The sequence below is a fragment of the Macaca nemestrina genome, chromosome 19 (genome assembly GCF_043159975.1).
Source record: "Macaca nemestrina isolate mMacNem1 chromosome 19, mMacNem.hap1, whole genome shotgun sequence".
Taxonomy (NCBI): domain Eukaryota; kingdom Metazoa; phylum Chordata; class Mammalia; order Primates; family Cercopithecidae; genus Macaca; species Macaca nemestrina.
Genome location: NC_092143.1, coordinates 17,007,389 through 17,034,926, shown reverse-complemented (window position 1 = coordinate 17,034,926; position 27,538 = coordinate 17,007,389). Strand labels below are relative to the sequence as shown.

At 40.1% G+C, this 27,538-nt stretch overlaps 1 protein-coding gene and 1 pseudogene across 1 annotated transcript in view; both read right to left on the bottom strand.

Annotated features, from left to right (window-relative positions):
• The window catches only part of LOC105476998 (vacuolar protein sorting 4 homolog B), a 33,177-nt gene extending 6,086 nt beyond the window's left edge, over positions 1-27,091 (bottom strand). Inside the window, exons 1-9 of the mRNA XM_011733302.2 lie at positions 26,820-27,091; positions 16,786-16,897; positions 15,601-15,757; positions 12,778-12,845; positions 9,097-9,216; positions 5,598-5,754; positions 5,103-5,251; positions 4,304-4,385; positions 2,159-2,378 (exon numbers count right to left, since the gene is read on the bottom strand). Coding sequence (XP_011731604.1) covers positions 2,159-2,378; positions 4,304-4,385; positions 5,103-5,251; positions 5,598-5,754; positions 9,097-9,216; positions 12,778-12,845; positions 15,601-15,757; positions 16,786-16,897; positions 26,820-26,846 — 1,092 coding nt within the window. The 5' untranslated portion in view covers positions 26,847-27,091. The remainder of the gene's footprint in view (positions 1-2,158; positions 2,379-4,303; positions 4,386-5,102; positions 5,252-5,597; positions 5,755-9,096; positions 9,217-12,777; positions 12,846-15,600; positions 15,758-16,785; positions 16,898-26,819) is intronic.
• LOC112425770 (26S proteasome regulatory subunit 8 pseudogene) lies at positions 17,198-26,808 on the bottom strand (annotated as a pseudogene).
• Positions 27,092-27,538: the final 447 nt, after the last annotated feature.

Sequence of the window (27,538 nt, the reverse complement as noted above, 5' to 3'; positions counted from 1 at the left end):
ATGTGTATTTTATTGTCTGTCTTTACTCACTAATATTTTAGCTGCATGAGGTCAGGGATTTTTGTCTCTTTTGACTGCTCTACTTTCTGATGTACCGCTGGGCCCAGATTAGTATTTTAAAAATAAAATACTAGTAAATGCAAAAAATAAACAGGGAATCTTATTGTTAATTGAAATAATCAGCTTTAAAAGAAGTAAAAGATGGAGCCGCTGAGAGGTCTGCTGCAGCTGGTGATCCCCAGTCGCAGAGATAAACCTCATCTGGCTGTGTCATCTTCATCCCACTAACAAGGACCTGGCTTCAGCGTCATGTGAGCTCACTCAGGCAGTAATATGCAGAATCGAGTGATAAATTCTGAGTAGGAAAGGACTGAGTTCCTATGCATTTATAGTTTCTAAGTGGCAAAGAGAATTTAAGAGAAAACATAATGGCAGTGGCATAAACTTAACAGTATTTTGGTAATGAAATGGCTAAAGAAGGGTGGATGAGTAATACTCACTGGGCATCTGCAGTATCACGATTGGTGTTTTATAAGTATTATATCACTTCATTATCAGAAAGGACTTCAAAATAGCATGATCATCCCCATTTTAGAGATGATAAAAATGAGCCTTCAAGAAGTAATAGAATTCGCTCAAAAAGGTATAACAAGTAAATGGTGCCAGGTTTCAAATTCAGATTTTAATTCAAGCTTGTTAACCTAAAAAATCTTATTGTGGTATATGATAAACATACATATGTGACTTAGTCATATTAGTCCTGACATACATTATGAGATTAGGTTTGCGATAGTATTCCACATCTATGTTCATGAGTAATACTGGATACTGCTGTTCACAGCAAAAGGGTTGGTCCAGATGACCCAGTACACTGTTACTCAAACTGTGTATCTCAAGACCACAGTCTTTTTATAAAACTTTATCTCAGCCATAGATGCTTAACTTGTTCTTGCAGACAAAACAGAACACAGGAGGGGCAGGATAGCAGAATGGTTGAGATTTCGGATTCAGAAACCTCATCTCCAGACAAATCACATGTGAACCACTCTAGCTACTGTGTTAGCACCTAAGTCCAAGACTAACCACCAGTAGGTGGCTGGCTACATGTACCTCTTGTTGTTTTTGTGAAGAACAAATGAAATAATAAAAGATAGAACACAGTGCCAGGCATGTGAATATTTAAAAGATATTAGCTATTATTAGTTTTACTTTATGAGGTATAAATGCACCAGATTCTGCTCAAAAATATTCTAGATGTGTCAGAAGCAGCCTGACATCTATACATTTAAGTTTCTATACTTACATCAAAATAATACACAAATACTTCAAAGCTCATTTCACAGGAAAATTTAAAACACATTAGGATGATTAATAAGGCCTTTCTTTTTTTAAGACAGGCTCTCACTATGTCACCCAGGCTGGAGTGCACTGGTGCAATCTCGGCTCACTGCAACCTCCACCTCCTGGGCTCAAGTGATGCTCCCACTTCAGCCTCCCAAGTAGCTGGGAATTACCAGAGTGCGCCACCACATCCAGGTAATTTTTCTATTTTTTATAGAAATGGGGTTTTGCCGTGTTGCCTGAGGCTGGTCTTGAACTCCTGAGCTCAAGAGATCTGCCCACTCCGGCCTCCTAAAGTGCTAGGATTACAGGTGTGAGCCACTGCACCCAGCCAATAATGGCTAATAAACTTTATTGAAGAACTTGTTTCAGTGACATAGAAATATGTCTATTATGTAAACCCACTTATTGTATTATTATACAACACTGAAACCCTCCCAAATTCTTTGAAGACAAACCAATGATGATCTTGAAACTTGATTTTAAAAATATAGGAAAGGGGCCAGGTGCAGTGGCTCACGCCTTTGGGAGGCCAAGGTGGGTGGATCATCTGGAGCCAGGAGTTTGAGACGAGCCTGGTCAACATGGTGAAACCCCGTCTCAACTAAAAATACAAAAAATTAGCCAGACATGGTGGCACATGCCTGTAATCCCAGCTATGCAGGAGGCTAAGGCATGAGAATCGCTTGAACCTGGGGGGTGGAGGTTGCAGAGAGCCAAGATAGTGCCACTGCACTCCAGCCTGGGCAACAGAGTGAGACTGTCTCAAAAAAAAAAAAAAAAAAAAGATAGGAAAGGATAGATAAAAATGACTTACCTTTTTAAAATGAGTAGCTGACTGTACTTTCCTAACAGGCTGCATAAGTGCATCACGTACAATGATACTTATATCTGCCCCTGAATAACCATCTGTCTTCTTCCCAAGTTCCCGAAAGTCTGCTTCCGTGAGACTGTTCTGAGTGGTCCCCAGGTGCAGTTTAAACATTGCTGCTCGGGCATGGGGTTCCGGCAAAGGAATATAAATTCGTTTCTCAAATCTTAAAAGAGAAATTACATCAAGGAAATATTTAATTGAAAATTAGGATATTTGCAAGGAGAAACAGATACTAAGTTAAGTGGGCGTGTATGTGCCAAGGTTAAACATATATATTTCGGTTCAAGGGAGAACATCCAGAACACATTAAAAACAAACAAATAAAATCAAAATAGCCTGGGAGCCAGTTTGGAGTGGTTGAATATTTCGCGCATGATTTTTGGGTTATTTTGGCCACAGTGTTCATATGTCTGGAATTCATGAAATAAAAAGAGGTCCTACAGGATTACAGTTTCCCACAAAATTGTACTGTGAACTCTTGATCAAGGGACTAATGATTAACAATATAAAATAGAAGTAGAGATGACACAGTAATTCTCTACATTCAAAATAGAATTAACTCACAATCTTATAGGATATACATTACACAAAATGTCCACTTTAATGAATACATCCAGAACAAACAATCCTATATTATAAAAAATAAACACTATGTTTCATTAACAATAATTTTGCTTGCCTTCTTAGAATGTATTTGGAGATAGAGAAGCAGCGATGAGGGATAATTTAGGTGGTCTGAGCAGACTGTTTTTCCTCCAGGTAACTCTCTGTGGCAATGAAAAGAATTTTAAGTTTCCATTGCCTCTAGAGATGGGTGCAGAATAAGGCAATTTTCCAAAAATACCCTGCACATTTCCTTTCTTGGTACTGGATGGTAAGCTAGCATGCTGGCAAATCATCAAGTGAATGGGATAAAAGTGGCAAAAACTGAAGTGCTAATTTTTACCATACAAAATAAATGAATGTACTAGGGAACTGTGAAGAGTGAAAAGTGAAGAGTCCATATACCTTTCCTAGAGCTGAAGTTTTATTTTCAACTTAAAAATTAGATAGATATATACACACACACACATATTTTATTTTTGAGATGGAGTCTCACTCTGTTGCCCAAGCTGGTAGTGCAGTGGCACCATCTTGGCTCACTGCAACCTCCGCCTCCTGGGCTCAAGCGATTCTCCCACCTCAGCTTCCCAAGTAGCTGGAACTACAGACAGGTGTGTGCCACCATGCCCAGGTAATTTTTTTGGATTTTAGTAGAGACAGAGTTTCACCATGTTGCCCAGGGTGGTTCTGAACTCCTGAGCTCAGGCAATCTGCCTACCTCGGCCTCCCAAAGTGCTGGGATTACAGGCACGAGCCACTGCACCTGGCCTGACATACATTTTTTACTTTAAAAAAAAAAAAAAAAAAAAAAATCTTGGCCGGGTGTGGTGGTTCACATCCGTAATCCTAGCACTCTGGGAGCCCGTGGTGGGTGGATCACGAGGTCAAGAGATCGAGACCATCCTGGCCAACATGGGGAAACCCCGTCTCTACTAAAAATAGAAAAATTAGCTGGGCGTGGTGGTGCGTGCCTATAGTCCCAGCTACTCGGGAGGCTGAGGCAGGAGAATCGCTTGAACCTGGGAGGTGGAGGTTGCAGTGAGCAGAGATTGCGCCACTGCACTTCAGCCTGGCAACAGAGCGAGACTCCGACTCTTACCTGGTTATCTTACTCTGACTTATAGAATTGCCATTTTGCTAAAATTTTATATGAATGGTTTTTACTGAATTGTCAAACTATGTTTGTAAATTTTTGAAGCATCAGTGCCCACCAAGCTTAATCAGAATGAAAGGTAAACATTATGTAATATATTTTCTAATATGAAAGACTCAAGTATGTGGAAATCTTGTATATTTGATAAAATAGGGAAACAAACAAGCAAATAAGCACCCTTCTCCCCCTCAAGGCAGGGGAGCGACAGGGTTAGAGTACACTACAAATCTTTTGAAAAGTTGTTAGAATGCCTCCTCACATGACAAAAAGGGAATTATCATCTACTTGTTACATCTGTGGTGAGAAATAAGACATTTACTGTATTATCCTACCTTCGCCTAATGGCAGAATCCAGAACCCAGGGTATATTTGTAGCTCCCAGAACCAAAATTCCATCATTGTCTACACCAACCCCTGCATTAAAATAGGTAATGCTTTAATTAATTTGTCATTTTGCTGTTCTTTAAACCTCTTCCATATATTGTTAAGAAATGTGATGCTTTACCATTAAAGTGCCTCATCTTGAGGGTCTTTGAAAAAAAACTGTATTTAATCAAATATCACCTTACAGCAATATGATCCAAATTCACTATGATGCAGGATGATGCAAATGTAAGCATCAAATCTCCCAGACTGTGGACAAATACTATTAACATTCATTTCGAAATATTTCTTGAAATATTTCATTTGAAGTCTACATATTACTTTTACTGAAGTTGCTGCTGGTACACTATAAATGAATATATTAAAACTCTTTTCTATTTATGTCAGTGAGTCCTACAAGATAATTACAACTGAGTAAAAATCATGTATGCATATGGAAGACAACGGAATGAAACACGGCAAAATGAAACAGTTTGTTAGAATGGAGAAATTCTGCTTGAATTTTTTATTACTGTTATAAAAACTGTTATAAAATAAACAAAGACGACTTTAAAAATTAGTAACATTAAATTAGCCAGGCATGGTGATGCGTGCCTGTAATCCCAGGTACTCAGGAGGCTGAGGCAGGAGAATCGCTTGAACCCGGGAGGTGGAGGTTGCAGTGAGCCGAGATTGCGCCACTGCACTCCAGCCTGGCGACAGAGTGAGACTCTGTCTCAAAAAAAAAAAAAAAATTAGTAACACTACCTTGCATTTGCACTAGGAACTCCGTCTTAATTCTACGTGCGGCTTCACTTTCGTTTTCACTTCTTGAACCACATAGAGAATCAATTTCATCAATGAAGATAATGGAGGGCTTGTTCTCTCTGGCAAGTTGGAATAAATTCTTAACCAGTCTAAAAATAAATGAAAACTTTAAGTGTCTAAAAAATAGTAAAAGAGTAAAACAAAGCAATGTATCAATATTACACGAACTGTGTAGATTAAAAAGCCTAATCATGTTTCAGGTACAGAAAATAAGAATGCTACAACTGGATAACTCACTTTGATTTACTAGGTTGTACATATATGCTATCTTTTCCCACAAAATAAATTCTAGATTAGAGACTGATTTGACAGAGAACTGAGTACTTACATTACATCACTTCTCTGAATATCTATGAATGATGTAAGAAATCTATTAAGGACTGATACAGTAATTACAGGCAAAGAAAAAACTTTAAAAATTGATTTACTACTTACTTTTCACTTTCACCTAGCCACTTAGAAACAAGATCAGAGGAAGATATTGAAAAAAATGTTGAGTTGTTGGCTTCTGTTGCTACAGCTTTGGCTAAGTAGGACTTTCCTGTTCCAGGCGGCCCAAATAATAGGATTCCCCTCCAAGGTGTTCTCTTGCCTAAAATTTACATTTAGAAAAATGTCACAAGAATTTTAACACTTAATTGCAGTTACCACTGACATCATCTATACGGAGGAATACTCTGAAAAGATTTTCACTCTAAACCTGTAAGGATTAAAACAATATTTTAAAAATAAATCAATCTAAGGTATGTCTTAAATGTATTTTGTTTCTTCTAGAGACTACTTTATCAAAAACACACTTACATAACATAAGCCTTCTAACAGGAAGTACATTTGTTTGCTCATTCATTCAACCAGGATGTATCAAAACCATAACATGTGCACAGGCAAAAGGATTGCTGCCCTGCATGGAGTCTATAGGGGAAAAGAGTTCAGTGAAAAGGTACTTTCTGATCATCCACTGTGTGCACAGCTTGATACCAGAATATTGTACAAAAACTACACCCGTAAAAAATGGGCAGCTGGAAGAGATTTTCTTTCAATATTTATGCTCTTTAGAAAAGTGAACCTAACAAAGTTTGGATGACTTATGAGTTTCTGCTGAATTCTTGATTCCACAGGAAAGCACAGGTTAGTGTTACAGGTAGCAGACTTCCTTTTATTTTTTTTGAGACGGAGTCTCACTCTTGTTGCCCAGGGTGGAGTGCAATGGTGCTATCTCGGCTCACTGCAACCTCTGCCTCCTGGTTTCAAGTGATTCTCCCGCCTCAGCCTCCCAAGTAGCTGAAATTACAGGCGTCCGCCACTATGCTTGGCTAGTTTTTGTATTTTAGTAGACATGGGGTTTCACCATGTTGATCAGTCTTGAACTCCTGACCTCACGTGATCCGCCTACTTCAGCCTCCCAAAATGCTGGAATTACAGGCGTGAGCCACCGCGCCCATCTCAGTAGCAGACTTCCACGGTTGGGTAACAAAAAGGTGATGCTACCTTAAATCCCAGTTTTGCCAAAACATAACCAGTGAACATAACCATCAACTCTTTGTGCCTCAACTTTGCTAATGAGCAATTATAATTCTGCCTAAAATAACACAGGCTGGGTTACAGCTGGCAGGAAATTATCAAACATACATTTAAAAAACTATGGCCGGGCACAGTGGCTCACGTCTGTAATCCCAGCACTTTGAGAGGCCGAGACGGGCGGATCACCTGAGGTCAGGAGCTCGGGACAAGCGTGGCCAACATGGTGAAACTCCGACTCTAGTAAAAATACAAAAATTAGCTGGGTGTGGTGGCAGATGCCTGTAATCCCAAATACTAGGGAGGCTGAGGCAGGACAGTTGTTTGAACTCGGGAAGTGGAGGTTGCAGTGAGCCAAGACCTCGCCATTACATTCCAGCCTGGGCAACAAGAGTGAAACTCTGTCTCAAGAAAAGAAACAAACAAACAAACAAAAAACTGCTAGGTGCAAACTATGGCTGTATACACAGTATCTGCAAAACGATGATACGCAGATGAGTAATACTATTTCACTTAACTGTTATGAAAGCAACTATTACTTGAATTTCATTTTCTTATTTCAAATGTATACATTTACAAATCAGTGTCTAAGTATGGTACATATACCACTGGTATAACATGAAATACTTTTAGGTGGTATACACTTTTTAATTTTTTAACGTGTATTAGGAAAACACTTTTTTTCACTTATAATAGGCACAAAGTCTTTTCAATAACGTTACTAAGTAAAAATATGTGAGATGATTTAAAGTTCAAATACAGGCAAAATAATCTCTGGTGTTAAAAGTTGAGAGAGAGATGACCTCTGGGGAGGAATGAGGCAGAAGGCTCCTGCCAGGTCCCTAGCAATGCTGTTATTTCTGGATCTGGTTGATGACACTGGCATGCTTGCTCTGTGATAACTAAGGAAGCCCAACACCCAGGGGCTCCTGTATGTCTCTGTATATTTATGCTATGCTCCAGTAAAAATGCTGTCCTAAAAAAATAAGCAAAGAAAAAGTAATGGTACACATACATGGAAAAATTCATGAAGATGATACATAAATGACTTATGTTTGAGAAAAACTGGTATAAGTAATATACCATAAAATGAGTTCAACCATATTTTTGTGCTTTTCTAGGATTACGATGTCAACTTTTATGCTGTTAGTTTCATACTCCTGAAGTTGGGTTGTAAACTACACCTTGAAGTTAGGTGGACAGTGCGTGACCTACTGGCTTTTTGCTCTTCATCACTGCTCTATATGATACGACTGTCTGGACTGCTCAGCCTGAGGCCTACATTACAGATTTGCTGTTGACATAAACCAACATGTTTATAAAAGGAAAACCTCTGTCTGACCGTCAGATTGTGGGTGTGGCCATATTACAGACACAGACTATCAGTCACAAGAAGGATAATATAAAGGAATGGTTTAGCACAGACATATCACTTACTGCTGGAACTAGAACTTGTAAGTTTCCCCAGATGGTAGGTCAGCAATACTCTCTTCACAGTGATAATGAAATGTTGTTTTGCTACTAGAGGATATGCACTTCCTCTGAAGCTGTTAAGTGATTCTTACCTCTCATTTTAAGAAATGGAAATACTCTTTAAAAATTAATACATAACCGGCCAGGCGCAGTGGCTCATGCCTGTAATCCCAGCACTTTCGGAGGCCAAGGCGAGAGGAACACGAGGTCAGGAGATCGAGACCATCCTGGCTAACACAGTGAAACCCATCTCTACTAAAAAATACAAAAAATTGAGCTGGGCGTGGTGGCGCGCACCTGTAGTCCCAGCTACTCGGGAGGCTGAGGCAGGAGAATGGCGTGAACCCAGGAGGCAGAGCTTGCAGTGAGCGGATATCGCACCACTGCACTCCAGCCTGGGTGACAGAGCAAGACTTCGTCTCAAAAAAACAAAAAAATAATATATAACCACTGCAAAAATTCAGATGAGAGTCAAAAGTAAAAATCTCCTATAATCTTATCTCCTAGGCATACATTAATATTTCTATGTCAATCCAATTATACTTACTTCTCAGCATACACATTTAACAACATGGAATCATACTATTCAGTTTATAACTGCTTTTTGATCTTTGCAATAGATGTGGACATTCTTCAATAAAATACAAGGCAGATTACAATTTATTAATGTAGATGCACACTCTGTTTTACTGAGGGCATAGTATTCTATTGCATGTTGGTGAATTACCCTACTGGTTGACATTTAGGTTGTTTTTCAATATATATACAGCAAATATGGATATGTATAAGAAATAAAACATCTTGTATAAAGATAAATCACCACCTTTTAAGAGACACAATTTATTTAAGATAATCATTAGTGACAAGAATGACAATGCTTCGCCTCAGTCATCAATGAACTTTTACAAACTCATGAAATAAAATTATTTAAAAGTTATGTCACCTGTAAAAAGATGAGGAAATTTAATAGGCAGTATCACAGCCTCTTTCAGTGCTTCTTTGGCTCCTTCAAGTCCAGCAACGTCACTCCATTTCACATTTGGTCGTTCTATAACAATGGCACCTAGAAAAAATTATGTTATCTTTAAATTAAGAAAGACTATTTCACCAAAGTTAGAAAAAAACATGAAATAATGATGTTAAGGAAATGCATTATAAAATTGTCTGGGAAAGTTTTATGTACTAACAACCTTTTTGAAATAGTGTGAGGAGGAAGCAGGTGTTAGGGAGAAGTCAATAGGACTAGGAACCAGGTGGATGACTAGATCACCTGGGGCATGTTTCTTTACCCTTCTGTTTCAGCTTCCTCATTTGTGAAATGAAAATAATATCATCTGCCCAAACTACTTAGATAGGTTGGTGCAAAAATCAAATGACATAATGAATATTAGAGTGTTTGGAAAAGCACCAAACGTTCCGTAAGTTGGTTATATTTGAATACATTGATTTTGGGGTATCAAAAGTACTTGTTCTACCATTTCTCCTGTTAACCAAAAGAAAAGAGGATCTAATCCTCTCCTCAACCACTGAAAAAAAAAATACGCTTAACAAATTTAACTCAAGATAGGCAGATAGACAGAAGGGAGAAGGAAAAGGGGAGAGGAAAGGAAGGAATGGAAGCAGATGATGCGAAAGAGAAAATATACCCCTGCAGATTTGCAGTATTTTCCTAAGATTTGCTGAAGTTTCTATTTGGCTGCTAAACAGATCTATTTACAACTTTTGTTAATTAACAAAGTTAACTTACATGGAAGATTTAGCTTCTGAATGCAGTATATTTAAAAGCCAAAGCAATTACTGCAGTAAGAGTCCAAGAAGGATGTCTTTTAATATAGCCTACTGACAAATTTTCTAGTTCTCTTTTATCGAAAGCTTTTCTAATTTTCTAGAATATGGAAACTGTTCCACTATAAAAGATGAAGCAGCCTGTTCTGAGATGGCATGCACTTAGTTGTCTTAAGTGTAACAGAACACCACCACTTACACAATCTATTACTTTATGAAATCAGTTCTACTGATTGTTTCTCCTTGTTAGGAAAGATAATCTGTTACTCTAAGACTAGTTACTCAGCAACTTCCCTAAATTATGAAAATCTTCAGCTACTAGATTAAAATTAAATGAAATCATAAGCATTTTGTATTACAAAAGTTCAGACTACTATAAAGAAAAAAGTAAATTCACTTTGTCTTTTTTATGTTTAAGATTAGTAATCCTAGGATTTCATGTCAGTTAAACAAAAGTAAACTTATTTTATATATGTACACCATCCGACTAACTCAAGATTTTCTGCTATAAATTTTAAAAATATGTCATGATTTGTTTTCATATATAACTAATACTTTTAAGTTAAAAGGTGACTTTGGAATGTTTACTGATAATCTCATACTAGACATGGTTTGCAAAACTAAAAAGGGGGGGATAGGACTACTGAAAAATGCTAACAAATGGAATGTACTTCAGTGATATAAATTTATCCAGTCTTTGACTATACTATTTATTACACTAGTATATTATTTAATCACAAAAATTCACTGAATAAAATTAGCTAACAGAAAACTCAAATCACAAACCAATTCTTAATTTTAACAAATATACCCTTCATATCATAATCTAAAACAGAAGTAAAAGATTTAAAATACTGTTCAAAAAACAAGGAAAAATTCAAAAAATATGTAATAGTATGAAATCCAGCAGCAAACCATTAAAAAGTAGGAAAAAAAAAAAGGATATTCAAACATAAAAGGCTAGGACTCCTTTCATATTCTATTTCATCCCAAAATTTCAAATACATTTCCTCATTTAAATGTTTTAAGTATTTGGTTTTTGTTTGTTTGTTTTACATTTCTGGCCCTTATAAGTGATATGGAATTTAGAAAAATCCCTATTAAAAACTGGTTGTATCGGCCAAGAGCGGTGGCTCACAACTGTAATCCCAGCACTCTGGGAGGCTGAAGTGGGCCAATCAGTTGAGCTCGGGAGTTTGAGAGCAGCCTGGGCAACATGGCCAAACCCCATCGCTTAAAAAACCAAAAAAACTCAACTTAGCGGGGCATGGTGGTGTGTGCCTGTGTTCCCAGCTACTTATGAGGCTGAGGTAGGAGAATCCCTGGAACCCAGGAGTTTGAGGCTGCAGTGAGCCATGATCGCGCCACTGCACTCCAGCCTGGGCGACACAGTGAGAGCCGGTCTCAGAAAAACACAAAAGAAAAAAAATGTATCTTTTTCAAAATTAAAGATATACAACTGATTTTTACCTGGGGCAGGAAAACAAAACCAAAACCAAAAGAGCAGACAGAAAAAGTATCTTGCTTTACAACTGGAATAAGGCCACTTGGCACAGACCACAGGGTCACCCAATAAATGCCAACTGAGTGGGCAGTACATGCCAGCAGTTTCAGGTGGTGGGGACATAGCAGTGTAAACTCAAGTTTTCGCTCCTGGACGACACCTACCACTGAGGTTGTTGGCACCTAAAGATGTTTTCTATCCTCATTACCTGGTCTGTTGTCAACATATTATCCTACAGTGTTTTCCTAGACATCCCAGTAGGGTAGGCAAGACAAAAATATTACCAAAACGGAGACACTAGTATAGCAAGGCTAAAAGTTTGGTTAAGGTAGGTATTTTCACTATTCAGTAACTAAGTCTGAACCTATAAAATGGAAATCCTTTCCAGTTATGCATTCTATTTGGTAAGATTCAAATGAACAAAATATATACTACCATCGGGTGAGCAAAAAATTCAATCTGAAAAATTGTTAGATAATTTATTTCAAAGAATAATCAAATCTCAGCAACTAACAAAGCCAGCCAACAAATAGATGCCTTTTTAGATAAACAGAGCTACCATTTATTGAGTCCCTAGACTTCGTCAGATATATTAGGTAGTTTTTACACTGTCATTAATCTTAAAAGCCCTGAAAGGAAGTTATTGCTTATTTCTATTTTACAGATGAGGGACTCTGACTCTGAGAGGCTCAGTCACTCACTCACAATTATAAAGTTTCTAAGTGGCAGACCCTTGAACAGAATGAAGATCTGAATGGAGCCAAAAATCTATGTCCCCTCGGTTATGCCACTACGCTATAGCAGAACAGAATTTAAGGGCTTCACAGGTGTGGAAGGTAAACACAGAAAGCTTAAACACTTAAATGTAAACAGGAACACTGAAAAGCAGATGAAGAGCAGTTAAGAAACAAAATAAACTATCAATAAGTGAGCTACAGCAATGGCAATAAAAGCCATGTGTAAGTCCTAACTTCTGCGCCCCTCACAGTAGTAAATTTTAATACCATCACATTTTGCAGTGTGCTAAGAGTATAAATGTTACCTTCCCTAAAAGGGGGCAAATAAACAAAATCAAAGAGCAAGTGGACTGAGAGCCTTTTAAAAGCAGATATGAAGCCAACAAAACTTTTACTATATAAAAAAGGCCAAACCATGATCCTAGAGGGCAAACCCTAAAACACACTCTAAACAAAGCCAGCACATGACTACTGGGAACCAAAGCCAGCTCTTAAACTTCATTTAAATACAGAGGGAGAACAAAAACAATTCAAATAGACAATTCACTTTGAGTCTTTTTAATAGGATAGTAAATTTAAAAATGAAATCTAAAGCAACCTTGAAGTTGATTCTGTAGTTTCTTTTTTTCAGGATCATCAGATTCTCCTTCCCCATCACTGTCATTCCTAATAAAAAGAATTTAATATATTCAAATGATCACTCATTGCTATCAAATAAGGCAAAAATGAAGGAAAAAATAACCTGAAATATTTGTAATTTAAGTGGCAAAATCAGACATTTACATTAAAAGCTATGCTTACTTAAAGAACGTAGTAAATAAAATAGGAAGCAGGCACGTTATCATCAATAGAGAATCATGTAAAGGAAAGGGACAAAAAGACCAGAATGAAGTCAGGAACTAGCTCCAAATTCCCATGACATATTTAGGTATGTATTAATTCATAAATGCATGCCCCACACATCACTCCATGAAGGATTCAAGATGAATTACAGAAGAGTTGCAAGCAACAACAGTGAAAACATCAGGACTGGGCAAGATATAAATTAGAACAAGAGGTCATATTAGGAGGAAAAAAATCTGGAACACTAATTATCTAAGGTACAACCCTTAGTCTGGGGGTTCCAAAGGACAGAGGAAGCTTCTTGAGGACAATGAACTACACTCAAAAGAACAAGTAGGTCGATCGAGGCATTTCATATCTAGGAATTTATCTTGAGGAAATAATTTTAGAAAAGTTCAAGGATTTGACCATAAAGATAATCACACACACACCGTTTGCAAAAAGGGAAAAAGTAACATATTATAGGGACTAGCATATGACAGGATACATTGCAACATTTAAAAGCGATGTAGAAATAGTTTATTGGAAAAATGTTCCTGATACAATGTTAAGTATAAAAGTGATAAAGCCAAAAATAAGGCATTATATCATTTTAAAAACAATAACATATAAAGGGGGATAAAAGCATGACATATTTTATGCCAAAATGGAATTGCCTTGGTTATCATAGGATGGTGGGGCCGTGGGTGAGGCAGACACTGCAAAACAGATTCACTTGACACTCACTTGAACCTCCTACTATCATGCTGTCCAGTACTATAAAGGCTGTCCTTATTAAAAACAAACTGCCGTTTCTCATCTCCCTTGCAGCTAGGGTTCCACATGAGACCTAAATTCTTCCAAGAAGGTGGGGGCTACTCACAAGGAGACTAGTTTTGCTGAGGGAGCTGCGCAGAGGTTTTACTACCTGCTCCCAAGCACCATCAGTGCTTGGCAGAGTTGTTGGCAACGGTGGGATCCCTACTTGAACAACCTTGGTACTGTTGGCCATTTCTCCTTGTGATCCAAGTCTGATTCCCTGGCCCCACTATTCTGTAAGGTAATACCTATAATACATCCCTTTTTGCTTAAATTAGCCAAAGTGGGTCCTACTATAAATGAAGACTGCTGTTCAGTACAGGAGAAAAACTGGCATCACCTTGTCAGGTAATTATCTCAAGAGAGATCCTTACAGGATTTTCAAGCATGACCAGAAGAGCTTCTATGCACAAGAGAAGAGAAGCTTCTGCGGTCAAGGGAGTTTCAGTGAGAGCTGGAGGTCCCAGGCAGTCACGGTCAACTAAATTCTTCCCAATATTTTCACTTCATGTTTGGAGTCCCTGTTTTATACTAAATGTCCTCACTTTCATGTAAGAAACCCTCAGCTGAAATTCAGTAATTCATCACATCGGACTATCATCTGATTTTTGTTATGTCTATGTTATCGATGAAGAAGATAAAATGTTGTTAGGGTCTCACAGAAACTTCCTAGTTCCCCGATCACATCTTGAACACAGAATATAAAACCTTGAGCTTGAGCTTATCATTTCCTTCAAACTCTGCCACTTAGTTTGAAGCAGCCAAGTCAACACTGGTTCTTATATTCCTCATGTCCCTCTAAACGGTCAAAGCCCCAAAGCATTGCCTAAAAGGCACTTCATTCCTTGTGACCACAGGACATCGTTTCAGTAACTTGTACCACTGCATACCATGAACAATGAGAACCGCATCCTCTAAAGCTGAGCAGAACCTCCCTGCTTTCAAACCCAACCAGGCCAGATAACTCCATTCCAGAGTCTCATTTTCTTAAGGGTGTGTTACCTGGAACTATTGGCATCAATTAATAGGAGAGCCAGAGAGGATGTGGTTAGAATATGTTCCCAGTGCTCAGCACAAACTTGGCATGCATATGTCATGTACTGAATAAACAAATTCTGCATCTAGAAGTGATACATCTCCCATCTAGAAGACATGCCAAAAATCGGTTTCAATGTTTATAAGTTATGCTGTGCTGTGTTGTTTTCTTTACAATGACAACATAAAGCAAGTCTAACACAAATTCACATCAAAAAATTTTGCATAAGATATCTGAAAAAAGTTTACATTGTTGGAGTTACTTTTCATTTTTTCCATATGGTCAAAGGTTTAATTTTCAGGTCACTCCTATAATCTTAAGCTTCGATATTAGCTAAAGACCACAGGGTAACTGAGTGCTGTTCCTACAAGCATTCTCCCCTACTACTGGCAGGCAGTCAGGAAGCGATGTTTGAGGAATATCATCCATTAAGCTTGGCAAACTAGGGGTCAGCAGACTTTTTTTGTAAAGGACCAAACAAGTAAATATTTTAGGTTTCGTGGGCCATATAGTCTCCACACAACCACACAACTTTGTTGTCATGGCATGAAAGCAGCCCTAGACAACAATATGTAAAAGAATGGGCACGACTGTGTTCTGATAAAACTTATTACAAAAACAGGCAGCTGGGCAGCTTTGGCCCATGAGCCACAGTTTGCTGACACCTGTTTTAATCAAAAGAAATTTATTTCACAAATCAAAAGCTAAAAGCCACAATAAAATTGAACAACTTTAAACACGTACCCCTTCTCATCTGCTGGACTCGGCTGTCCTTCTTTCACTGGCTTCTGTGCTTTTTTCTCTTTATTTTTCAGGTACTCCTTTAGTTTTTCTGCTCTATCAAGATATTCTGTACACTTTGCCCTGATACTTTGCTTGGCTTTATCACCCTGTGCTTCATCTATTAAAGAGAAATGACAGAGATTTTTTTCCATTAGTATTCTGTGTAAAAAGGTTTGAACTCTTAAATATGTATTTTTTAGACAAGGAAATTCTATGTTGGGAGAAGGAGGGAAGAGCATCTCTAACTCATCGTAGTCAATGATTATTACCTCTTTTCTACCCCTTCCCCCAGCAGGGTTGGAGACCAACAGTAGGTCTGAGTCAGAAACAATCTGAGCAAGACAGCAGGGTATTTTAAGTTAATGTTAACTAACAGGAAATTATTTAATATTCTGAAGCTTTCACACTCTTCCCTTACATTTTTTGCAGATAGTTCAAAGTTGCTTGTCTTCCACAAACCCAATGATAAGAAAGACAAATAGAAGGAAAGCAGTATTAATCATTTCCATGAATGTCTACAAAAGCTTTATTTCAGAAGAGTAAAGTGATGGAAATCCCATACATTCTGTGTAATACCAGTGTCATAATTTTACTACATGAAGGCCTCTGTCAGAGCTGTTTTCAGTGTGAACTTTGGCAACACATGCAGTAGATGGGATGAGCCCCACATAGCTTACAGGTTATGACTCATTCTTAGTTTCACTTTAACATAAAATCTCAAAACTAAATGAGAGAAGTTCAAAAGAACATCTTCAATTATCCAACTACATTCCATTTAAAAGCCATGAAGGCTGGGGTTTTATCCATTTTTTTTCTATTGTATCCCCAGTGCCTGCCACATGGTAAACATGCAATACGTATCTGTAAAGACACAAATAAAATGTCTCCCAATCTATTTTCCTCTGACCATACTAGATTTTAAGATGTTTCGGTATACAAAGTAATAACTATGATGGCTGTCACATTTGCTAGCTAAGTCTCATTACTTAAAAATCACTAGAAAGAAAGTGGACTTTTTTTTTTTTTAATTTTTTCAACAAATGGATAGTTTAGAATTTTCTGGCATTATATTTCAATTTTTTAGATATGAAACAGAATAAATTTTTCTTTTCGTGTTTTTAAATAAAATATAACCGATGGCCTCACATTTCACGACATGAAGAAAATACTGCACAGCATGCTGATAGAGCTGAAGGGCTTCTTCGTAGTTCCCAGCCTTGTCTTCTTGCGATGCTTTGCTAGCCAGATCTATCGCTTTCTGTTTGAGGGAGGCAAAATAATAACAGTTAAATCAAAGCATAAACATAAATTTGAAGTAAATAATCACATTGAAAGTTTTTTTTTTTAAGCTTCTTAGCCTGCTGGACTGTTAAAGAAAACAAACAAAAATAAGTAAAAAATAAACAATAACTAAAAAAATCATTTTTTTCTAACTCACAACTGTATTATAAATTACAAGTTGATAAGATGCAAATTACATTTGTTATATGAATAAATGTTACTGAATATTACTTTAGTACCAATCGCTAACATTTACATGTAATTTTCACTTAGCTAATTTTAGGGCTAACAAGAAATAATAGAATCTGAAAATTCACAATTTTAGTATATGTGCTGCCGAAGCGAGCACAGAATCTGAAAATTCAAACTAAACAAGTATTTAGGGAAATTCTAAAAAATTAAATGCTGCTTTAATCTAAAAGATATAACAACAGTGGAGATGTAAATGGGGTGAAACCCCTTCAGAAGCAATGGGGCAATGAAATATCAAGAATCTGAAAAACATTCATATATTTCAATCTAGCAATTAACTAAAAGGTTTACTGAGCAAAGATATTAATCAGAGAGGTCTTTTAAATAACAAAAACAAAACCTGGAAACCTAAATCATAAAGATGCCACAAAACAGAATATCAAAGGATCACTAAAATAATATTAAGAAATATTTGTAATAACATGGAAAGTGCTAATAATGGGCATTTTTAAAAAGCAGGACACAACTTTTTGTATGTAGCATGAATTTATTTGAAACAACAGCAAAAAAAAAAAAAAAGCACAGGAAAAAGATGGGAAGGAAATTTAACAGAGCTTATCTTTGATAAAACTTCATAGATTTTTCATTTTCTACTTTTTCACATCTTCTAAAAAACATGGTCTACTTTTGTGGAATTTTTTTTAAAACCTCCCAGAAATAAATCCATACTAATAAAGCCAAGAGATTTTTGAAAATGATGCAAAAAATCAGTCAATGGCACCGAGTCAGGCTTTTGAAGAAGTGGTGCTAGAGGAACTAGACATCCATAAGCATACACCTAAAAGAATCCTGACTTAAACTTAATACTTCCTGCAAAAATTAACTCAAAAATGGATTACAGAATTAAATGTAAAACTACAAAATTTTTATTCTTATTTATTTTGTTGAGACGGGGCTCCATCTCACTATGTTGCCCAAGCTAGCCTCAAATTCCTGGGCTCAAGTGATCACCCTGCATCAGCCTCCCCAAGTAGCAGGACCACAGGTGCACACCACTGCACCGAGCTAAAACTTTTAGAAAAAACATGGAAATCTTAGGATCTGGGGCTGGGCAAAGAGTTCTTAGATTTGACATCAAAAGCATACTATATAAAAGAAAAAAACGGTAACTAGACCTCACGACAAAACTTTTGCTCTTTGAAAGATTTTGTTAAAAGGATGAAAAGACAATCTATAGACTGGGAGAAATATTTGCAAAACATATCTAACAAAGAACCAGTATCCAGAATATATAAAGAACTCTCAAAATGTAACACATATCTTCATGTGATAAAACTACACAAACACAACCACACCCACACACATAAAAACACATGAGGACAAGTAAAACTGGGAAAATATGAGTAAGAGTGGTGGAATGTATCAGTCAATATCCTGGTTGTGATATTGTCCCAGTTCTACAAGATGCTGCCCCTGGAGACAACTGGATAAAGGCCGGATTCTCTGTTACTTCTTACAACTGCATGTGAATCTACAATTATCACAAACTAAAATTCTCCTGAGCTCAGGAGTTCACGACCAGCCTGGACAACACAGTGAAACCCCGTCTCTACTAAAATACAAAAAATTGGCCAGGCATAGCCGCATGCGCCTGTAGTCCCAGCTACTTGGGAGACTGAGGCAGGAGAATTGCTTGAATCCGGGAGGCAGAGGTTGCAGTGAGCTGAGATCACGCCACCGCACTCTAGCCTGGGTGACAGAGCAAGACTCTGTCTCAAAAAAGAAAAAAAAAATGCATCTCAAAGTCTCAGTGGTTAAGCTACATAGCAGAAATAAATCCTTTTTCTTTTCTGTTTTTGTTTTGTTTGGTTTTGTTTTTTATTTTTTTTTGAGATGGAGTCTCGCCGCTCTTGTCGCCCAGACTGGAGTGCAGTGGCACCATCTTGGCTCACTGCAATCTCTGCCTCCCAGGTTCATGCGATTCTCCTGCCTCAGCCTCCCCAGTGGCTGGGATTACAGGTGCCCACCACCATACTTGGCTAATTTTTGTATTTTTGGTAGAGATGGGGTTTCACCATGTTGGCCAGGCTGGTTTCAAACTCCTGACTTCAGGTGATCCACTCGCCTCAGCCTCCCAAAGTGCTGGGATAACAGGCGTGAGCCACCGTGCCTGGCCTAGAAATAAGTTCTTTCTTATCCTAAGTATAATTTTCTTCTCAGGTGATTTTGAAATGCTGTGCCACTCACCTCTTCAGCCACTTGTTCCTCTCATTGAGTCAGGTCTCACTGTGGCACCACACTGATTTTTATTAAGGTAAGTAAATCTCTTACACTGCAGTGGGTATTATTTAAGCATCTAGCTCCAAACACAGTAGTAATTAAACCAGCCTTTCCCTGTTGATGAGAATGTCTGTGTATGGCTTCTAAGCACTTGAAATGTGGCTAGTGTGACTGAGGAGTGAATTTAAGTAATTAAAATTAAAATAGCCACATGTAGCCACTGTACTGAGTGGCACATGTTAAATCTTTAATCAAAGACGATGAATTAAGAGGATATGCATCTATTTTTTTTTCCGCTGAAGAATGCCCCATCTCAACCTTATTTCTGTTAACATTTTTCACCTGAAATAAACTTAACCATGTCTCTTAGCATTTTTCGTTTGAAATAAAATTAACCATGTCTTCTATGGTCTCTATGGTTAATTCTGGAGAGCTAATTATTTTATTTTTTCATTCTAGAAAGCTTTACTGGAGAGATCCATAGAAAGGACATCCATGCACTTCCATTAGTTTCTTGACGGACATGTTTTACTCTCTATCCTTCTGCAAGACGCTGGCTACTGCTATCTCAAAGTCCTCCTGGGTGACATGGACTCGCTGTTCCCTCAGGGCATATACAGTGGCTTCTCTGTATATGACTTTCACTTCAGGCCCTGATGCTCCTGGCAAAAGCTCAGCAATTTTTCTCTGGTTGATCCCCTGGGTCAGGTTCCTTTTCAGAGAATGGATCTTCAAAATGTCCAGCTAGAATTCAATTTTTCTGTTGACATGCCGTGAGCGAAGCAGCGGTCCACAATAACCTCCATCTTCTTGGTGGCCTCAAAGCTGTCCAGCTGGTTGAGCAGCTCCAGCACGATGTGCACTTCACTGTCCCCTCCACAACCCACCTCCAGCTGCAAGGAGTTGATGGAGCTGATGATAGATGGCGGGTCCTCATGCCATGACAGACAGCTCCCTCACCATTCTTGGCCCTTCCCTGATGAATTTCTGTACCAATTCAGAGCCAGGGATATGAACAAAAGTACAGTCTATATGATGAGCCATGACCCAGGCAAACAGTGTCTTCCCAGTGCCTAGAGGTCCACACAGCAGGACCACCTTGGGTTGTGCGATACCCAGTGCTTCAAAGAGCTTGGGATGCTTAACAGGCAGTTCGATCACTTCTCTGATGTCTTTAATCTGCTTGTCCAGTCCACCAATCATCTCTTAAATCAAGGCTGGCACCTTCTCCACCATCACTGGTGACACCAGTGGGTCTACTTTGTTGGGTATGATGTTGTGCAGTGTGTAGCTATCATTTCTGAGCGCCACCTGGCAATTGGGTCTCATGTCATTGATGTCGCTGTTTCTGTCCACACCTAAGACAAACTTGCCCTTGGGATATACCTTGACTAACATTTTCTCCATATCCATGGCCCGGACTACTTCCCTCATACAGGAGCCCTGTTCCAGCAGCAGCTGCAGCTCCTCCTGCAATAGGTGAACTTTTGCATTTAGTTCATTCCTTTCTGCCTGCAGCCTCTGGAGGTATTGGCTCTTATCATTCACAACTGACTGGAGTTCTTCAGTTCTTCAGTCTCAGACACATAATACTGGCAGAGTCTGCTGCCTGTCTTCCCCTCTTCCGGGTCTATCTGCTCTGGTCCATCAAACCTTATCTTCCCTCTTCAGCCAGAGCTCATTTTCTTTCTGAATATAATCCTCCACCCTCTCCCTTGCTAACACCCTAGTTCTATCTGCTATCATATATGTCAAAACTACTATCCAGCCTCGTGAGTGGTCAGTTTGTTCCCACCCTTGCTACCTGAAAACATACAAGGCAACCTTCGATGGCTTCCCATTGAAAAGAATAAAATCCTGATGCTAGAGCTGACCTAAAAGGTCTGAAATAACCTGGGCCCTAGCTACATGTGGTTCTCCTCTGAACCCTAGAATCCTCCTGCACTCAGGCAGCCTGAGCAGTTGGAGCCCTCCACCTAGAATGTTCTTCCTTCCTTTCCCCAGATAGATGCATGATGTCTCCTTTTCAGTCCTAGTTCAGATGGCAAGTCCTCAGAGAGGCCCTCCCTAATTTGCTATAGAAAAGGCTGTACCTCATCCCTGCTCTCTGCTATCTGCCCCCGCTGCACTCTCTCATCCTATTACTGTCATTATATTTACCTGTACACTCACCCACTGGCTGTCTCCTTTAGGGAGGTAGGCTCCATGAGGACAGGACTTCACCTTGAGCTCCCCACGCCTAGAATGGTGCTGGCATACAACGGGTACTCAAAATTGTTTAACGAATGACAAAAAAATTCCCCTACTCCTTTTTCAGTATCTTCTTCCTTTTAATTACTTCACTTCTGTCATTCTTAACATTTCTCTCCACTAGGTATTTCCATCAACGTAAAAACAGCCCTCCTTTAAAAAGTCTTATTTGATAACAAAACACTATTCAGTGTTAGTTCTGTTTCTCTGCTACCTTTTAGAGTCAAAAATCTCACCAGAGTGGCCTCTATTCTCTTTCCGTTATCACATAATAAAACGGCTCCTATAAAGGCTCTCTAGTATGCTAGATCCAAACACCAGCTCTGTCTTCTCGATCTTCTGACATTGAAAGTTGATTATTTCCTCCTTCTTGGACACTGTCCTCTGCTGAGTCCCCTACGACCACTTGGCTGGTTTTCCTCCCACCGCTCTGGTGCTCCTTCTCAGTCTCCTTCATTGATTCTCCCTCTCGTATGTGACAATGAAGTATATTCATCAGGTGTGGGCTGGGACTCACCACCCTACGTGGTTTGCAGTGACCTAAGGCTGATGATCTTTGTGTGTGTGTGTGTGCGTGCGTGTGTGTTTCAGAGCACGCACAAAGTTTTTTTGTTTTTCTTTTCATTTATTGGCCTCTCTCTCCCGGTTAGAATGTAAGCTCTAGGAGAACAGCAGTTATATCTGTTGTCTTCACTTCTTTATATTCCCAGAGTCTATTACAGTGGCTGACACAAGACTGAATGATGTATCACCCCAGGATCAGTCAGGATCCAGTTATCAATATGGAAGTATAAAGGTTGGGAACATGTGGAATTGTCCTTTTCCACTTAGGAGACCCAGACACATCCACCTTAGAAAACCCTGAGAAATGGGGTAAATTCTACAATTACCTGCCTCAGGAGAAAAGGTGTCCCAGGCCCTGTCTGTCGAGACCAATTCTTTCTGCTCTGCTGTGGAGCTGATCCCCACCTTCCTCCGCTGACCTTTACTCCATCAATGACATGTCTATCAACTGTTCTCTCCAATCTTTCCTTTTTTCCCTCAGCAGAAAAATGTGTTGTCCTATCTCAGACTCACTTCTGCAGAACACAAACTACACACCATCTCTCCTCAGCTCCTCGGTTCCCCTATCTACATCTCACTCATCTCTTTGCCTCCACATCAAAATCCCGAATACCCACACTCATCCCAGTTTCCCGATCTGCTATTTCTCACACAGCAATGCTTTCTGCCTCCTGACAGCCAAATCTTATGCTTATCTCACTCCCTCTTCGCAGCACTTCACACACACAAGTACCCTCACAGTGTCTCCTTGCTTGGCTGTCATGACATCATTTTCTTCTAGTTTTAGTCCTTTTTTTTTTTTTTTTTTTTTTTAGACAGGGTCTCACTGTGTCACCCAGGCTGGAGTACAGGGGTGTGATCACAGCTCACTTTAACCTCCACTTCCTGGGGTCGAGCCATCCTCCCACCTCAGCCTCTGGAGTAGCTGGGACTATAGGCATGCACCACCACACTCAGCTAATTTTGTAGAGAGGGGGTTTCACCACGTTGCCCAGACTGGTCTCGAAGTCCAGAGCTCAAGCGATCCGCCTGCCTTGGCCTCCCAAAATGCTGGGATTACAGATGTGAGCTACCGCACCTGGCCTGGTTTTACTTTTGATTAACAATTCTTTTCCAGGCTCCCGTTTCTCTCTCCTTAAATGTCGCTAATCCATAGAATTTCTACCTTGGTCTTTGTTTTGGCTTACTCTGTATACTCTCCAGGATGTGACTCTGTATGCCTACAACCTCTACTGCCACCTGTACGCTAATAATTCCCAAATCCTTATTTCCAGCCTAGTTCACTCTCCCTAGTTCTACACATGCGTATGCAAATATTCACCAACATTTCCATTTGATTGTCTCCACAAGCAACTAAAACTCAACAAGTTTAGAACCAAATTATTTTGCTCCCTTGCCCTGGCCCCAAATATCTCTCCTTTTGTATTCCCAGAACCAATCCCTACCTACTCAGATACCCAACCCCGAAATCTGGGAGAAAACCCAGACTATTCCTCCTCCCTTTCAAAACGCAGATACAGCCAGGAGCGGTGGCTCACGCCTGTAATTTCAGAACTTTGGGAGGCCGAGGTGGGGGGATCACCTGAGTTCAGCAGTTGGAGACCCACCTGGCCAACATAGCGAAACCCCGTCTCTACTAAAAATACAAAAATTAGCTGGGTGTGGTGGTGCATCCCTGTAATCCCAGTTGCTACTTGGGGGCGCTGAGGCAGGAGAACGGCTTGAACCCAGGAGATGGAGGTTACCATAAGCCGAGATCATGCCACTGCACTCCTGCCTGGGCAATAGAGTGACACTCCGTCTCAAAAAAAAAAAAAAAAAAAAAAAAAATGCAGATACAAGCTTGACTCTTCTCCATCTTTAATTTTTCTCCTCTGATCAATCCTTTTCACTTTATTTGAATGGATACTCTCCTAATTTGGTCCCTCACCGCCTCCCATCAGACAGACTTTGCCTCCTTGCCCAGTACAATATACTGTAATAAAAGTTATGTGAATGTGGTTTATCTCTCTCAGCATCTTATTGTACTGTTCTCAACCTTCTTGTGATTATGTGAAATAATAAAATGCCTACGTGATGACACGAAGTGAAGTGAATGACACAGGCATTGCGACACAGTGTTTCAAAATTATAAACTATTTATTCTGGAATATTTCATTTAAAATTTTTGGACCCAGGTTAACTGTGGGTTATTGAAACTGTGGAAAGTAAAACCACAGAGAAGTGGAGACTACTGTGTAGCTTTGTTACATTATTACATAATCTTGATTTTTAGTTATCTGCATTCCCTCATTAGATTATAAGCATCTGGCCACAGGGAGTTTTGCCTTGCTCAGCACGAAGTTAACCATCACATGGATATTAATCCAAATTTCCTAGGTTAGAAGGCTGAAAAGGTTGAATGAGAAAGCACACATGTGAACCTACCACTAACAAAATCACAATTCAAGATCCCTCCGGCTTAACAGTAACAATTATGCCTTTCATGTTGGTCAGTCTCTGGCTGACGCACTGAAGAAGAGCCAACAGTCCAATTCAAATATGATGCATTCCGGGGCTGGGCACGGTGGCTCACACCTGTAATCTCAGCACTTTGGGAGGCTAAGGCGGGTGGATCACTTGAGGTCAGGAGTTCAAGACCAGCCTGGCCAACATGATGAAACACTGTCTCTACTAAATATAGAAAAAAATTAGCCGGGCGTGGTGGTAGGTGCCTGTAATCCTAGCTACTTGGGAGGCTGAGGCACGAGAATCACTTGAACCTGGGAGGTGGAGGTTGCAATCAGCCAAGATCATGCTGCTGCACTCCAGTCTGGGCAACAGAGCAAGACTATCTCAAAACAACAACAACAAAAACCTGCAAATGATGAAGATTATGTTGTAGAGTATCGAAATCGCATGCGAAGTCTCTGACAAATGAAAAGTTGGTGAAATAAAAATTGTTAAAAAGCCAACGATGACAAGATGGGCACTTCAGAAGGGTCACCTTTAATACTCAAGGGAAAAACACTTTTACCAAATGACCAACGCTTTTTCCAAATACGTTTACCGAAAAGAACCTTTCCAAATAGGACTACAAAAAGCTACAAAAACCTCATGTGAAGATTGCTGAATCTTAGTTTAACACAACCTTGGTGAAAAAGATACAGTCGGCCGGGGGTGGTGGCTCACGCCTGTAATCCCAGCACTCTGGGAGGCTGAGGTGGGCGGATCACCTGAGGTCAGGAGGCCAGCCTGGGTCAACGTGGTGAAATCTCATCTCTACTAAAAATACAAAAATTAGCCAGGAGTTGTGGTGGGCAACTGTAGTCCCAGCTACTCGGGAGGCTGAGGCAGGAGAATCGCTTGAACCCGGGAGATGCAGGTTGTAGTGAGCTGAGATCGAGCCACTGCACTCCAGCCTGGGCGACAGAGCAAGGCTCCATTTCAAAAAAAAAAAAAAAAAGAAAGAAAAGAAAAAGACACAGACAAATCAACACTTGACTTATTCTACAAAATGAGTCATTGCTGCAATTATATAATTATTTTGTGAAAGATTTAAAAAAATTTTTTTATAATCTTCTAGGTCGATTTTCAAGACAAAAGTCCCAAGCAAGCCTCCTTTCCCACTCTTTTTGTGTATGCGTGCGTGAAATTTTAATCTCTGTTTAAGTGGGTCTACTTTGAGTGGTCTTTCTTCAGAATCAATTATCATGGACTAAGGAGTTCTTCCATTACCTTTGATGCCTCTATCAGGCACTCCAATAAAAGTTGAAATGCTTGTTCAACAACCTACCGGAAGTCCAAGACGGGGATTCAATACAAGTATTTTAGGCTACTTTCTTCCCTTATTGACTTACTGGACTGGGAGTCCTCTACATTAAGCCACATTACATTCTAAACTCCACTGAAGCCCTAGATCCATTCTGGGGATAGGAGACACCATTACATGAATTTCTTTTCTGAAAGAATTCTATTCCACAGAAGACTAACGATTAAGCCTAAAATCTTAAGATTCCATGATTTGTGTACAAAACACTGTGCTCATTGCGGTAGAAGAGGGGAACTGGAGCCACACAGAAGTTTAAGAATAGTCCTCGATCTTACACACTACAATCTGGGGGCCACAGCAGACTGCACATAAATTCAATGACTTCACGCAGACTGTATGTAGCCTGGCTGTAATTTCAGATTCTTAGTCTGTTCCCATATTTCTACTCATCTGACAGCTCAGAATAAAGGCATCTGCTGTCAGCTTGAGAAACTAAGACCGAACTATGATCACTCTATTTTCAACTGGTCTAGAACAGGGCTTTGCAAAAATTACGTTCTTTCTCCCTTAACCCTGATTGGAGAGATCTGCCCAGATCTTGGCTGGTTTGGGGACGTGAAGACCCAACAAAAGGGAGCAGTATCACAAAGTCAGTGGCTCGGGAGACCCCAAGACCGGGTCAGAAAAGACCTTTCCGCTGGAAAACGGGCCCCTCTCCCACCTGCGGCAGGTCCCCGGACCCGCCCTCCTCCTTCCCGACCACAGGCGCGGCCGCTTCCTCCCTTCTCCCCGCCCCCCACCCGCTTCTCGCGCCTCCCCTGGGTCCCAGCTCCCTAGGGGAACGGGAGATGAGCAATGATACCTGGAGGTTGGGCGAGGTGGATGACATGGCGGAGTTCCCAGGCGGTTCCCAAGGGGAACGAGGGGCGAGAAGAGCCAACGGCAGCGACGTCCAACCGCGCCCGGGGTAACAGCCCCCAAACTGGGGAGTCCGGTGGTTCTCGGACCGCGAGCAGCAGCCTCCCTTCCGGAACTTGTTTTCAGACAACACTCTCTCCACTAGCAATCGGACCCTCCCCACCAAACTTCCGCAATCCCGAGCCCCTCTAGGTTCTGGTCCCGCCTCTGCTCCGGGCACTTCCGATTTCGTCATCAGCACGCGCGCACCCAGTCACCAGACTCCCTTCTCTCGCCACAGCGCAGGCCCTCCCTAGGCCGGGAGAAGTAGCCTGGAACCCAAACGAGCCCTGGCGGAAGTCGGGCTCGGCGCAGGCGCACTGAGACTCTGGCCTAGGGGCGGGGCGGCAGCCTGGCCGACCTAGGATAGCGCAAGCGCGGAAGCACAGAGCCAGTTGTGGTTTTTTTTTTCTGTTTTGTTGTTGTTGTTGTTGTTGTCGTTGTTTGTTTGTTTTTTCCCCACCCCCAGGGACGTCTTTTACTTTGAGATGAATTATTGGTCCTGGCTCCCTTCCCTCCTCATCCACGTGCCTTGTTGCCTCGCAGCGTTTGAGTGAAAAACTCATCCATTTCCAAGACCCGCCGACTGGGGGCTTTGGGCCTGTGACTGCGCCTCCCTCACTG